At 38.9% G+C, this 14,441-nt stretch overlaps 1 protein-coding gene across 2 annotated transcripts in view; it reads right to left on the bottom strand.

Moving 5' to 3' along the window:
• Positions 1–14,441, bottom strand: part of PFD5 (prefoldin 5) — a 128,172-nt gene that overhangs the window by 50,747 nt on the left and 62,984 nt on the right. Inside the window, exon 3 of one of the 2 annotated variants that reach the window (XM_089396134.1) lies at positions 12,789–12,866. The exons of the other annotated variant lie outside the window; for it this stretch is intronic. Coding sequence (XP_089252260.1) covers positions 12,789–12,866 — 78 coding nt within the window. The remainder of the gene's footprint in view (positions 1–12,788; positions 12,867–14,441) is intronic. 2 annotated transcript variants of the gene reach the window in all.

Raw genomic sequence — 14,441 nt, 5'->3', positions numbered from 1 at the left:
CTAGTCGACCTCAAGAAGAAATCATGTTGACCCTACTAGGGCTAATAATTAGCCCTCACATTATAACTATAAATAAGAGCTTGGTGATCATCATTTTGGCTATCATCAACTCATTCATTTGGTCTGCAATTACAATACAATTCGACCTTCTATTTCAAATGCGAAGTAGACTACAAGAGTATATTCCTATGTTCCCTAGAAACATGGGTTCGAGGACAACTACGGGGATGGGTGCGTCACTTTTTGAAACAAGGTAAATGGGTTCGTCAAGGGTATATTATAATTTATATATATTATATTTTATAAATTATAATATATATGAATTTTGAAATCTTCCAACTTACATGTTATCAATTGTTTAAGTTGAAACCTAACAATCTGATACTCATCTATGACATTGGTTGGCAGACTAAAATCCTTTTAAGATACACATACATTTCGTTATTAAGTTGAAACACAGTGTTGTTAAGGTCTATAAGAAAGTTAATGACAAGGACGACATATTCATGCTAGAAAAGATGATTTGATTCCTATCAGTCAAAGAATACCTATAGATGAAGTTGACCTCTAGGAAATTCATTATTATCAGTCCCTCAGAGAATGTTTCCAAATAACATAATGTCATCCTTCTACCAATCCTTTCATGAAAAACACATTAGCTTATATATTTGGTGGACCTACTAACTACATCCCAGTAAACTATGAAGGTTGAGAATAGGGTTTGCGCTAAAAATAACATAACATCCCTTCTAGTATGATTCTACCATATTCAAATAAAAGTACAGTACAGTGACCTGGCTGCATTCAACCTAGCAATCTTTAAAACCCAACTTCAACTGTAAAAATGTCAATGTTCCACCAAGTTTCGGGTACGAGGAGGCGAGGGAGCGGGGATACACAGGAGTGGCCTATGCAAAAGCTCCCCACCAATTTTTAGGAAACGTGGGGGGACGTCGGGGTCTTAAAAACTTATAAATTAAAATACAAATCGATGAATCATATAACTGAAACAAATTTAAAACGAAAAGCATGATCATTGATATCATTATCATATAAATTATAATCATACATCATACATGTAATTTCGTAATTGTACAGTGTAACTACTAATCTACTAACTTACTAACAATGCACAATGAAAATAAATTATAAAATTATAAATGTTTAAAGTTTTAAACTTTAAAATTTAAACCATATTGATGTTCCACTTCCAACTATGAACATTGAATACTGAATAATATAAAAGTCAAGTCTGATACATGAGCGGCAGTGTTCTGTTCAATGAAGGAGCAGACAGAAGGCTGCTTGGCGATGGCGGCAGTGTTCAGTTCAACGAAGGAGCAAATAGAAAATGAAATGTGAAATGAACATAATGTAAATCCTTCATGGTCGGTCAACAAATATTAAAAATTACGATTTTTTGTTCCCTCAAGAACCCTTAAGACCCCTTTCACCTAGGAAACGACCGCAATTGGAGGAAACGACCCCTTTCAAGTTTCCTCGCATACCCTGTTTTTTGGGAGCATGGGGAAACGTCCCCCTCTCGTCCCCAAGTCCCCGGAGCGCGAGGGAGCTAGGAAACTCGACCCCCAGGTTGGGGGATGCGACCCCCTGGAACACTGAAAATGTCATTATAGTGAACTGGTTAATTAAGGATGCATTAAACTTATGGAGTTATTTGTAAGCTACTCTTGACCAGGAGGAGATTATCTTCCATCTAATATATCATATGGGTATCCAATACCCAAATCATTTCTCTATCATTTGTTTGATACTCAAATTTTGAACTTCCATGAACTTATTCAACATAATGACAAGCCATTACGTGGAATGTGAGAAGAAAAGGATTTTTGGACAAAGGAAAAAACATCTTCAAGAACCCCTCACAAACTTGTTTTCAGGGTTCACGAACCCATTTTGGGGGTTCGGCAAACCCATTTACGCAAAAGAACCTAGCCCGAAGATACTGAGTACCAGGTTCTTATGGGAAGTACCAAGTTCATTTGGGTTTGTCTAGGAAGTACACGTTCCAACACCCAGTTCGTGGGGAAGAGAACCCGGAACGGGTTCGTGAACCCATGCTGCACAAGTATATTCTGACTAAGATTGGGATCATTTTCAAGGATTCGTTACTACAATGACTTGGGATTGTTTCTATCGTTGTTTTGCTACATGTTTTGTGGCTAATAATTGCAACAACCCCCGCTCTCCTTTTGTCACACCACAGTGACCACACTGAAGCTGATCGAGGGCTTATTTATACCTTCTCCATAGTTTGTTGACAAATTACAGTGGGAACTTCAACCCTCCATTATGGTAACTTCAAGCCTAGTTTTTGGGGCTATATTGTGGACAGTCCAATGGTGACTTCGGCCTTCCTTAGTGACTTCAGGCCTGGTTTTGGGGCTATATTGTGGACAATTCGTTGATAATTACAACAGTGACTTTAGGCCTATATTTCGGCCCCCTTGTGCAAAGCTTACTTGTTGAATAGAATTGGAATTTATGAGCAGAATTTGATTGGGCATCGCACACTGATTATCTTGGATTTGTCGGAACATTTTTATGTACTTTTAGGAACAAATCTCTCTCTTATAAGGAAAGAATTTTGGGTTTTCCCCATGTGGGGTTTTGCCCTGGATGTGAGCCTAATCTTGGTGTCTCGTGTCTCTTGCTTATTGTCCATTATTTCATTGTCTACTGTGATCTCTATTTACTACTCTTATTGAAGAATAATTGGTTGAAGTTTTTCTTGTATAGCTACTTGTTGACTAAAGTATAAAGAAGGAACAATTTACATCAATAGAAGTAGTCGTTGTTACCCACCACCTATGGGTAGTATGCACAGGAGAAAGAAAAAAAACTGCTAGATGGTCCTCAGCTGGCAGCGAGCAGCCCCCAGATAACTCGATGTGCCATTTTCTCCACCACCTGAGCCAACCATGTGGTCCCTCACCCATCTGTTATGAATGTATGTTTGAAGGTGGGCCTTCCGACCCTAAAGGTATGACTTTTCATTAGTTTGGTTGAATGATTTTGTTTACATTTCATGGGCAATTTTGGGCATGGATTATTGGGGGGATTCGGCAAAAAGAGTGGGTTAGGCTTGTATTCTTGTCTCCACTGCCCGATTTCATGGTTGCCCTTGTATCCTAGTCCCGTGGGTTTACTACCCATTTGGCTTTTAGGTTGGCACTACATGGGAAATCTCGATTTTGGTTGTGTGGTCCTGCTTCCTGATACCACCTACATCTCCCCGTTCCATTCATTTTAGCCCCATTCATCTATTTTCCCATCCGGGTCCACATGTGTCCACTGGCTCCACATAGGCTTGACCTCCCCCTCCCCTTGTCCACACCTTAGGTCGGGCCTGGAACAATGCCCCGGAGGTTGATGCAGCTAAAAAGAAAAGAAAAAGCATAATTTGGCCACTCTCAACAGGAAATGTACCACAAAATGCAAAAGATAACCAGGACATACAAATTTAGCACGTGGGAAAAAGCCAAAGATGAGCTCTACCCCTTATCCATGGCTATCACCCTGGTTCCTATGGGCCCTAGATGAGCCCCCTCTATCATTAAGGAACCCTTGATTGTCCCAACCCCTAGTGGGCGATGAACTAGCCCACCTTAAGGGGGTATCGACTGCTACATATTACACATCATGCTCTCATCCCCTGGAGCCTCGAGCAGTTATGAAGAAAAATCAACAAAAGGCAAAAGGCATATTAAGGGTGGAAAAACAAAGGTTGGGGTAACTCATGTACCAAGATTTGCTCCCTCCTACACTCACATACCCAGGTGTGGGCTTCCCTTATTATAGCTACCCATGAAATTTCACATGTGGTCTAGATGATTCCCCTGATCCCCACTCCATTCCATTATTATATCATTTTCCACCTACCACTTAAAGGATGTACCATGGACATGTCATCCCCTTTGGAGGTTGAAACCATCTAATCGGGTCCTTGGTTGACCCCCTAATGAGCTTGGAGACACTTGTACAAGTCAAAGCCCACTATGGAAGGGCATACGACCATGGAGTGCCCCATTGATTCCATGACTTGTAAGCTTTATTATTTGAGTATTCTAATGACTTGTTGTATTGGAGGGCAAGGGGACGCATTGGATCTTATGCAAGATTGCAAGTGGGTTTTCATTTGGGGCTTGGTCTCCCTATACGGGGTCCTAGCCCTCTAGAGGGCCACATTGGCACTTGAATGGTGAGCGGTGAGAGCCATGGGCCTCCACCATAGCAGATATTACTTCATGGAAACCCAACACCGATCATTGATTGCTCGTGTTCCAGCTTTTTGGATGAGGATGATGCACCTCGTTCACCATGCCCAATCAACTCCACACATGCTCCATACACTTGGAAGATGTTCCAGGGTCTAGAGGATGTCTCCCGCTACAGAGGGAGGGCCTACATCACCATCCTAGCCCTTACAGATGGTCTACAGGCATTTTCAATCCACTTGGAGACCCATGAAGATGTCTTTGTGCCCCCACAACCCCTTAGCAGCACCACAAGTTCTTGCTTGGAAAACAAGGGACCAACCCCTTGTCCACTATGTTGGGAGTCCATTTCTACATCATGGCACCCCTTGGACTTCATTAGGCCTCCTCAAAGACCCAACGACTCACTTTATTGATCATTTGGCCCTCTTGAAAGGCTTATTCATGTAATATTGAGCTACTTGGAGGGTTTTTCACCAAAAGTATTGTTATTGTGCACATTATTTTATTTTAGGGGCTCAATTAGGCCAATTTAGCTAAATTGAATTCATTAGAGCTTATATAAATAGAAGTGAGATGATTCATTTTCATCATCATCATTTGGATTGGGTTATCTTCTCTTGTGAGATTTTTGTTATCCTTCTTGGAGAACGAGTTTGGATGAATGGATGAATTTTGATGTTCAGATCTCTTTCATTTTGTCTTGGAGCTTCATTATTGGCATATTTTGATGATTGGATATACTCTTTCTAACATGTAAGTACTCTTCAAATGCTATACTTGTTATTTTCTCTTGTCACATGCATGTTGCTGGGATTTTCGCTATACTAGGCTGAAATTTACTGCTTTTCTAATGCGAAATTGTGGAAATTTGATCTTTTATAATGTTGCATCATGTCATGGGCCATGTATGAATGAGTGAATATTCCTAGAGATATTTTGTGTCAAAATTTTATCTTGATAAGTCATCAAACATTGCAAATCAAAGTATAACCTTGACGCAGCTATTCTCATGCCCTAATGCCATGTGAAGTTGTTTCTAAGGCCTCCTTGACTAAGTGAATCCATTCCAAATGTTAAAATCTCCTTGACTCCATTTCTCCCAAAGGACAAGGCATTAATCCTCCATAGGTGATCACTCAAAAGCATATTTTTCCTCACCTATCTCCCTTTCTTTCTAGGCCTAACCTCCATAGGTGACCTAGGGAATCAATTTTCTCACTATTCATCCATCTAAAGAGTTTGATCTCTTGCCCACTATTGCGTTGTTGTGTCTTCTAGAGGCCCTCCAAATTGAAGCAATTCTGATGGTGAAACCTTGAGATATTTCAAGCCCTAGCTCCGAGATCAATTCTTGCCCTTAGTTTCCCTTTGCTAGTGACCTCATTGGGATCATTGCATCAAAATTACCAAATTTTTCTCCTTTGATCCCCTTCTCCCACTTAATTAGGTCAAGCACACCCCTGGTTGATCAATTCCATCCCCTGAGACACGATATAAAGGGAATCACTAGATGATTGAACCAATGAAAGGATGAGGAGTGGTTCCTAAGGCCTATTCACAAGAGAGAGACTCAATTGTATGGTTTGCTTGCTTATGAAGCAAGGTATAAGGCTCCGTAGGAAGAGCCAAGGGGAATTCAAGGGCTAGGGTTTGAGGATAAGACTTGTAAGGAAGATACCTAGTCCTAGAAATCCTTGTGAAAACTTGGTTTCCAAGTGGTCTTTGTGAGATTAACTTCAATAGGTTATGGGACCCAATTGTTGTCCTTGACCTAGCAATTGCCCTTTTAGGATCCCCTCCTAGGACCCCTACTAGTTTGAACGGTAACAGTTATCATTTGTGAAAAAACTATTCTAGTCTTTGCATCACTAGAATTTTAACAATGAGCACATGCACATTTTCTTTCTTTATCTGCTTAAAATTTTCAGTGTTTTAGACTGATGGCACTTGGGTGGGATCCAATTTTTTTGATGAAGGGACCAATTCAAAACTAGCCTCTGGTTCTCCTAATTGTTTTGTGAAACTTTCCAAACTGACCAATGAGTCTGATCCGATGGTTCTAATAACATTATGCACACCTGCAACAACCACAACAATATTGGGGAGTGTTTCCATGGAACAAGAGTAGAGAACTCCATACCAAATCCCAACACCTTCACCGCAATCCAAACAGTCTCAACAAAGTGAAGGTAGACCAAGGCATAGAGCTGGCCAAGCAATGAATTTGAGTGTTGACATAGTGGTATAGCCATCAAATGATAAATTCCCAACTCTTCCAATGTTAATTTCAATGAATGAAAAACAATCAGGAAATGATAGTTAGGGCATTGTTGTACTAGATGTGGACCCAATGAATGAGGGTTAGGAGCTTCCAACAATGATAAAAATGATCCTCTCCAACTATGGGTCTGATCCTACCAGCAACTTAATGTTCATTGTCATTCTTTTGTGTGCCTTAATGGCAATCATTTTCAAAACATCTAGTTTGTATGTTATATGGCCAAGTAGCTTTCTAGGGACATTCATGGTAAACATTGCATGGCCACGTGGTAGTATATTTTTCAATGTTGCGAACATCGCACTTGGGATAAAATCGGAGAGGGTCCAGAAAAAGAAAAATTCATAAAAATATTAGGAAATTTTTGATAAAAATCAAGAAAAAATCAATAAGAAACGGCAAAACATCGACAAAATTATAAATAAGAAAAAAAAGAAAACAAATACAAAAACATTCATTTTTTTTCAATTGTTTTATAGTATCTAAAGCATCCACAACATAAAATTAAAAAATGCATTGACAGATAAATATGAATAAATAACTAATATATAAGATATGTAAGATGTCTAGTGCTACATCACACATAACAGTGAATCTTGTCCTGAATTCTGAGTCTTGACTCAACCTCAAAATATCAACAAAATATATAATAAATGTATCTCATATCATGAGTCATATACAATGAAATGAACCACTATGTTTTAACTTCAAACTTCTAACTTCTAACTAATGATTTCCTCTACCCCTTTTGCAAGGAAATGTAAAGGCTTTTCCTCTAGATGAAATCCCTTGGACTAGCATTGGACTCTGTTGGACACCTAATCCTCTAAGAGTTGGTGTGGAAGCTAGCCAAAGGGAGTCCAAGGGACCACTTGGAATGTGAAACCAAGGGTCACTCCTATGTATTATAAATATGTATCATTGTGAATAAGATATGGAATTCAATGTTTATCTTTCATATTGCCTCCGCGATGTATGTGCTTAACATGGTATCAGAGCCATGATGTGTGGCCTGTGTAGTCATCTTCCTCACCTTTTATGCCTTAGGTAGAAAAAAATGGCATGTTATTATTCCCCACGAAGTTGGTCTGAGCTGCCTTGAATAGCGCTAGCCTGGTCTTCATTACCTGTTGTGCCTGCAATTCAGTAAGGACAACACATAAAATCCTGGGTGCCCAGAACATGTCAGTGCTACCTATCCTCAGTAATTATAAAAAAAAAACGGTTATAAAGGTATAAGGGTTATTATTATGGCTCTGGTGTGGGCGTTTTCTATTTTCAGACTACCTAACGCATTTGTCGACCTAGTTGTTCTTTTTTAGTCATTGTGTGTTCCTGCAGAAACACAAGTAATTGATAAGGGTGCTTCATTCTATGAACTGGGTATTTCTGTGTGAGTTTAAGTGCGTCCTCACATTTTATTTGTTGCTTCGAATATGTTCAAAGCTCCATTGCTTTCATTATAAGGTTCCTGTTGCATTCTCTCTTGGTATTTAAGTGTTGTTCTGCACGTTGAGCTTCGTTTTGAAGACCATGTAATGATTGCATGTGCGTTGAGATGGTTCATTTTATATTCTACTATCCAAAATCGGTATACATTGGAGATTAACGTTGTATTGGAGACTGGACATATATATGCCAAGCCAAAGCAATCAGTTTCTTTGTATTGCACCTTGATTCTTTTATGTGTTGTATTGGAGCTATGTTGTCATTGAATTGGTGCATGGGTTGCACAATAAATGCGTTGATGTTGTGACCAATTGAGGCTATGTGATTCCACAGTCCTAGTCCACTCCAGCCCCTCGGCCTTTCCACCTTCCGGCCCCTACCAAAACTCCGCTCCGTATTCAACTCTGTATTATACACTATCCCAATTCTGGCAGTCATACAACACCTTCCAATGCACCATTTCTTAACAATACCTCTACATACTGCTCATACAATCCCGCTCCTCCTCCCACCGCTCACCATACCATTGTTGGTAATACTCAAGCACCAAGCCGCCTCAACCATCCTGTCCGATATCGCCAAAAGATTCAAAGCCTCGCAATCAAGCTTATGACTTCACGGCCAGGGTGCACTCTGTCCACATAAACAAGAACTCGAAAACCCAACGTCTCAAGATCGAATCCTCAAAACATCACAGGCCATTGGTAGCAAGGAGTCCAATTATTCTGAAGGATATTGAAGCTTTCGATTGTAATGTCCTCTAGAAGAAGTAGCAAGAGGTAGACTACGTCCTCTATTGGTGACCATGGTAGGTGGTGTCACCTCCTCCTCCTCCTCCTCCTCCTCTCTGTTACCTCTCTCTCCCCTGTAGAGCCTACCTCCTCCTTCTCTTCCTCCTCCTCTCTGTTACCTCTCTCTCCCCTGCAGAGCCTACCTCCTCCATTGCCTCCTTTAACAAATCAGGGGTTGCTTACATGACAGGCCCCTTGGCCTCAACCCCCCATGCAGTAGTGGTGTCAATCCCATCCAATGAGATGGCCTCCATGTTAGGTGCAATGTTATCGGATCTGATAAACTAGTGACCAAACTAGAAAACCCTTTGAACCAGACCGGAACTAGTAAAAAAACCAAACTAGAAAAAATAATCGACCAAAAACACATAAAATATTCAAATTTTAAAGAAAAACATATATAGTCATGTGCATCCATATGAATCCAAACCATTTATGCACAAATAAGCAAAAGTTCTCATTTATATAGCATGTAAGGGTGCACATAACCAAAATAGCATCGAGTGCAATCCATCTCTGAACCAAAAATACATCAACAAATAGTTTCTAGATGGCCTCTAGCTTCCAAGAAAAAATCATATGCTACAATAAATACCTACCTATCATCAAAATTATTGCCTATATTGGGATCTTCGTCATCAATATCACTCTAAGCATTAAAATAAGATAGAAAAAATGTAGCATGTCAAGTCAAGATTTTGTTTGAGTGATGGGCACAGTTTTAGTAGTGTCATGATAGAGAAGTTCGACAACCAATGCCACTAACATCAAAGTACATAGAGGGTTTGGTGCCCTTGATTAAATACTAGTTCCATATCCTCATACATGACAAAATCTAATGGAAACGCTGCAATCCCCCCAATTTTGAAATCTTGAAAAAGTCTACTGCATTTTGAATGAGATCTAAAATGTTGGAAATACTGAGAGGGGGGGTGAATCAGTGTTTCTTTTCAATTGTTATTTTTACCAGTTAAATTATTTATATTTAGAACACAAAATGAACAATAGGAATAAATACTTTTATTAATATAATCTTTACAATAAATCAGGTACAATATATATAAGGCTCCAATCTGTTGCCAAGCACCAACTTGGTCTTTTGTGAGGCTCCAACCTCTAGGGCTCGAACCCTATCTTCTCAAGGCACCAACCTTATGTTTAGGAGCACCAACTCCAAGGACACCAATCCTTCCAATTCTAAGGCACCAACTCCAAGGGCTCAAATAGCCATCATGATCTCCAATAATGTCTCCAAGATCTGCTCATGTTTTTCAACAAGATATCTTTGATAAGTTGCACTAAGCCTCAATGTCTGCACAACAAAAACAATTCTCTGTTTTTTTTTTAACCCTTTGTTCTCACTGTTGCGGTAACTATTTCGGGAGTGACTGCTTCTTATTGTCACGATATCTTACTTCCAAGAAACAAACTCACAATCACTTCAATGTTGGTGTTGTCTACTGCTCCCTTCAAACGATGACAGATGAAACTTTATTTCCTTTCACAGAACTGTTCTTCAAAATTGCATTCTGTACTTCTTCCATCAATCAATTTATCACAAGTCTGAGCCTTTTTTTTTATTAACCCAATCAACAGAATGTTTTTACCTTCGTCTTCCGCTAGCCCTTCGGCTTCCTCTGCACTCACTCAACCTTCGGCTTTCTTTCTACCGTTCGCTCGCCCTTTAGCTTCCTTTCTTATGCTAATTCACGTTCACGAATTGTGAAATGTCCTTCTTCTCCACATGGAGGTCCCACATGCCATGTCATCACCTTTAATCTCACAATCGCAATTTCATGAGAATCGGAGTCATTCCTTTAATCCCGTAATCGCAACTTCATAAAAAATCAGAGGTTTTACAAGTGTGCACATGCTTTGTCTTTCGATGAAGCGGATGCGATATTCAATGAACAGTTTTTAATGAATCCATCGGGTCCACAACTCTATCGCAATCAGAGGTTTTAACATCCCTTTGAAACTTGCGATACTGCGGATGCAATATTACATTAAACAATTGTTAATAAATCCGTCGGGTCCATAGCCTTATCGCAATCGACGATTTGCGGGACTTCAACTGGCACATGGATTAAAAACAGCCTTAACCCCCGCAGTTGACCATGATCTAAGGGTTGACTATGAGATCGACGGCTAGGATTGAGTGCGGGACTTCAGCCACGATCAAGGAAGTTCGTACTTTCCTACCCCCGCTCTTCCGATAGCTGTTGCTCTTGTGACTTCTCTTCGCTCTTCCAATAGTTTTCTTCTTTACTCCTCTGTTATCGTTGTTGCTCTTTGTTCTTTCAATAACACTTACCCTTGGGCATATGCGATAACCTACTTCTCTTGCTTCGATGACTTGCTTCTTTGATGGCTTTCGATAAACTCTTCATCTTACTCTTTGGCTTCTTGCTCCTGTTGCTTCACGGATCTACTGCTTCTATTCTGTCTGTATATATATATTCAATCCACTTAGGTCCTCCATCTCATCATATCATCATATATCAAACTTTCATCACTATGAGCATTATGATCAATGGCCATCAATGGGCAATCATGTATCAAAGAATTTGCCATCACAAACACTGCTATATTAACATCAATGACAACCTAGATTAACATAAAATTCTACTTTCTCCATATGAAATCCAATGAGGTTGGAACCACTCTCAAACATCCTAAGTCATTTCATGGTAATGTTAAAAATTTAAATAAAAGGATGAAAATGAAAGATAAATGAGAATGTCCTTTATCTTTCATTTTCATCATTTTACTTGAAGAACTTAACATTACCATTGACTAACTCTCTCCTCCTCCTCCTCCTCCGCTCTCTAACTTTATCTCTATTTGCAAAATAACATAAAAAAACCAATGAAAAAACTTTATAAACATGCTTGTGCATGCGTCAGCAATTTTTTCACATCAACTCGTGATTTGATCGCGATTTTTACAATTAAATCTTCATGAAAAAATCAATGTAAAACGCAGGCAATAAAATCGGGGCTTTCAAAAAATCCCGATTTCTCGATTTGATTGCGATTAAATCGCAATGTTTCTTAACACTGATATTTTTGACAAAGGATCTAGAACAATTTGAGACAGGTTTAATGGATTTTAAAATCTGATTTACTCTAGTTTGTGGTGGCTACCCACTTGCCCTATGTCTTTCTGTAAAAGGGCCATATCTGTACATACTTCAAAAAAATGCAGGAAGCGTTTTTTACAAAATGTCCTCAAATCATAAGACATTATTGGTGCACACCTGATTGACCCTTAATCTCCAAGATGCCATTATAATTCTATTCAAATGAACTTATGTATTAACATAAAGGTTAACAAATATTCGTATAGAGTCTAGACAGATTTCAAAATTTTAGCGCCTGCAGTTCACATTGTGTGCATTGTGCTTCGAACTGCGCCCGTTAAGATTCAATGCTAAATTTCCTCAAGGAACCAGACATAAAGCACCCGCCAATTGTGAAATGGATATCCCAAGTGGTTGAGGAGAAGAAGCTATCCTCCCTACCCAGGTTCAATTCCTGCAAGTGATATGCTGAGCTCTTAATTAACAGAATCCAGTTTATCCTAGGTGCCATCTTTTGAATGAGGGGAAGTGCCTAGTGGGTTGTTTCCCCAGTGAATGCATTATGAAGGAACAGGAGATAATTTAATTAAAAAGTAAAACTAAAAAACATAAAAACCAACTATTTCATAATTGCATGCTCCCAAAAGCAAACATCAACACCAATCCTAATATTGGATTTGAGTGAAACATATGCACAACAATGATGCAAACATTCACAGACAAGAAAACTGAGTATCCATGTGGTCTCTATGCTCTTAATGTCTTGAAAACAAAGCACACACATACCATAAACCAATGGTTTAATAAAACTTCAGGATATGCAAACTCTAAATCTGTTATAACCAAAAAACTTAAAGAAAACTCTACATGTACTGTATGCTATAAAAAAAGCATAGTATAATTAAACTTTACTCACCAAAAAAAAATGTAAGCATGAAGCACTATACCTCAACAAGTTTGTCATGATTAGCCTTAAGAAAGTTGATTTTTCGCTCACAGTATTCTTTTCCTTCTTGCATTGTTTTCTAATCAAAAACATCAGGAGTCCAACTGAGAAAGATAATTTTGAACATATATAAGCAACAGTGGGATATTAAGGAATAGTAAAAGGCAATCAAGAAAGAAATTAAGCATTCCCACAACATCTTTGGATCTCTCCAATGCTAAGCTCTGAAAATGCAACTAGAATAAGAAATGAAGAAAATATGGGAGATTGTTAGGACAAATTTTCCCATGGAATTCAAAACACAATCTATATCTTAAACTTAAGATAAATAGTCATCCATAGATATTTTGCAGCTATATTTCAATACCATTGAGATTGATTTAACAATGTATTGCAACTGCTAGTGTACAAACATGGACCTCAACTTTCATCTGGAAAATGCCCCAGCTACAATCTCCAATGCAATCCCAACATGTTGTAAACTTGTTAAAGAAAATCAAAATCTTGCCTCTGAATATGAAACTTGCATTGATTATAAATTTAAAGTAGGTCAGATGTAGGCTATTACTCTCAACCTAACAATGGCTAGAATGATGGTAATCTTCACATGTGATCATTTATAGCTAAGCATCCTCATTAATATTATCACTAGGTTATGGCTTAAAAGCCAACCTAGCCAACAATATTTTACATTGCTTTAGGTGACTAAGATCGACCTAAGCATTTATGCAGGCCTAAAACTGCCTCATGGAGGGAGATGCCCCACAACTCGGCCCTCATTTGTATCAGTTATCTTGTATTGATCTTGTGATTGATTCTTTAGCCTATAGACATGATTCTTTAGCCTATAGGCACCATAACTCTCTTGTTCATTGATTCTCTCTCTCTCTCTCGAGCTGGAGATCAAGCTCAAGCTTGAGCACTACTATTGATATTATCAACTTATGAGTAGTGTTGTTACAAATCTAAGTGTTCTACTTTGCTGGATTAGAGTTTACTGAAGTTTACTGTATGAGAGCCAATGTGACTCTCCCTTCCCTATCCAATGCTGTTTTCAGGGCTGAAACTAGGTCTTTGGCAATTTTTTGAGACATCAAAAAATTGCTAGGACATTTTTCATTAGCACCCTCCTTTGGCAGGTTTTTGGTCTTTTCAGAAGAGTACAAAGGATTTTATTGCATATTTCTGTCCTCTTTAGGGCGGCTCTCTCTTATGTTTCCTTTTTTTCAGCCTCAACATGTATTTTTCAATGCAGCAGAGATCTGAAACTCGGGTTTTACAGCCCAGTTTCAGCACAGCAGCACGTTTTAGGGTTTTTTACTACTTTCACCACCAGTGCCTTCCTCTTCTTGGTGATTTTGGCTTTTCCAGCAAATTTGAGGGACTTCTTTTGCAGATAGGTGCTCTTCTAAGGCAGTGCACCTTGTCTCTCTCAATCTAGTCAAAAGTTTCTGCTGTTTTCTCTGGAACAGCACTCGTAATGTAGTTTTCTCCTATATTTTAGGATTTTTTCTAAAGAGCTTTGTTAGTGGCATTATCATTGCAGATCCAGGAATTCAGAATTTCTTTTTTAGGACCTCTAGGAGGGATGCAACTCTCATATTTGACCCAGAGGATTGCTTAGCGGAAGAATTTTTTGGACTATTCATCTGAT

The sequence above is a fragment of the Pinus tabuliformis genome, chromosome 1_2, assembly GCF_031772625.1.
Source record: "Pinus tabuliformis cultivar Carrire ecotype Pingquan chromosome 1_2, CPIR1, whole genome shotgun sequence".
Classification (NCBI taxonomy): domain Eukaryota; kingdom Viridiplantae; phylum Streptophyta; class Pinopsida; order Pinales; family Pinaceae; genus Pinus; species Pinus tabuliformis.
Note: the sequence above shows the minus strand (reverse complement) of the source record. Positions and strands in the feature narration are given on the sequence as shown.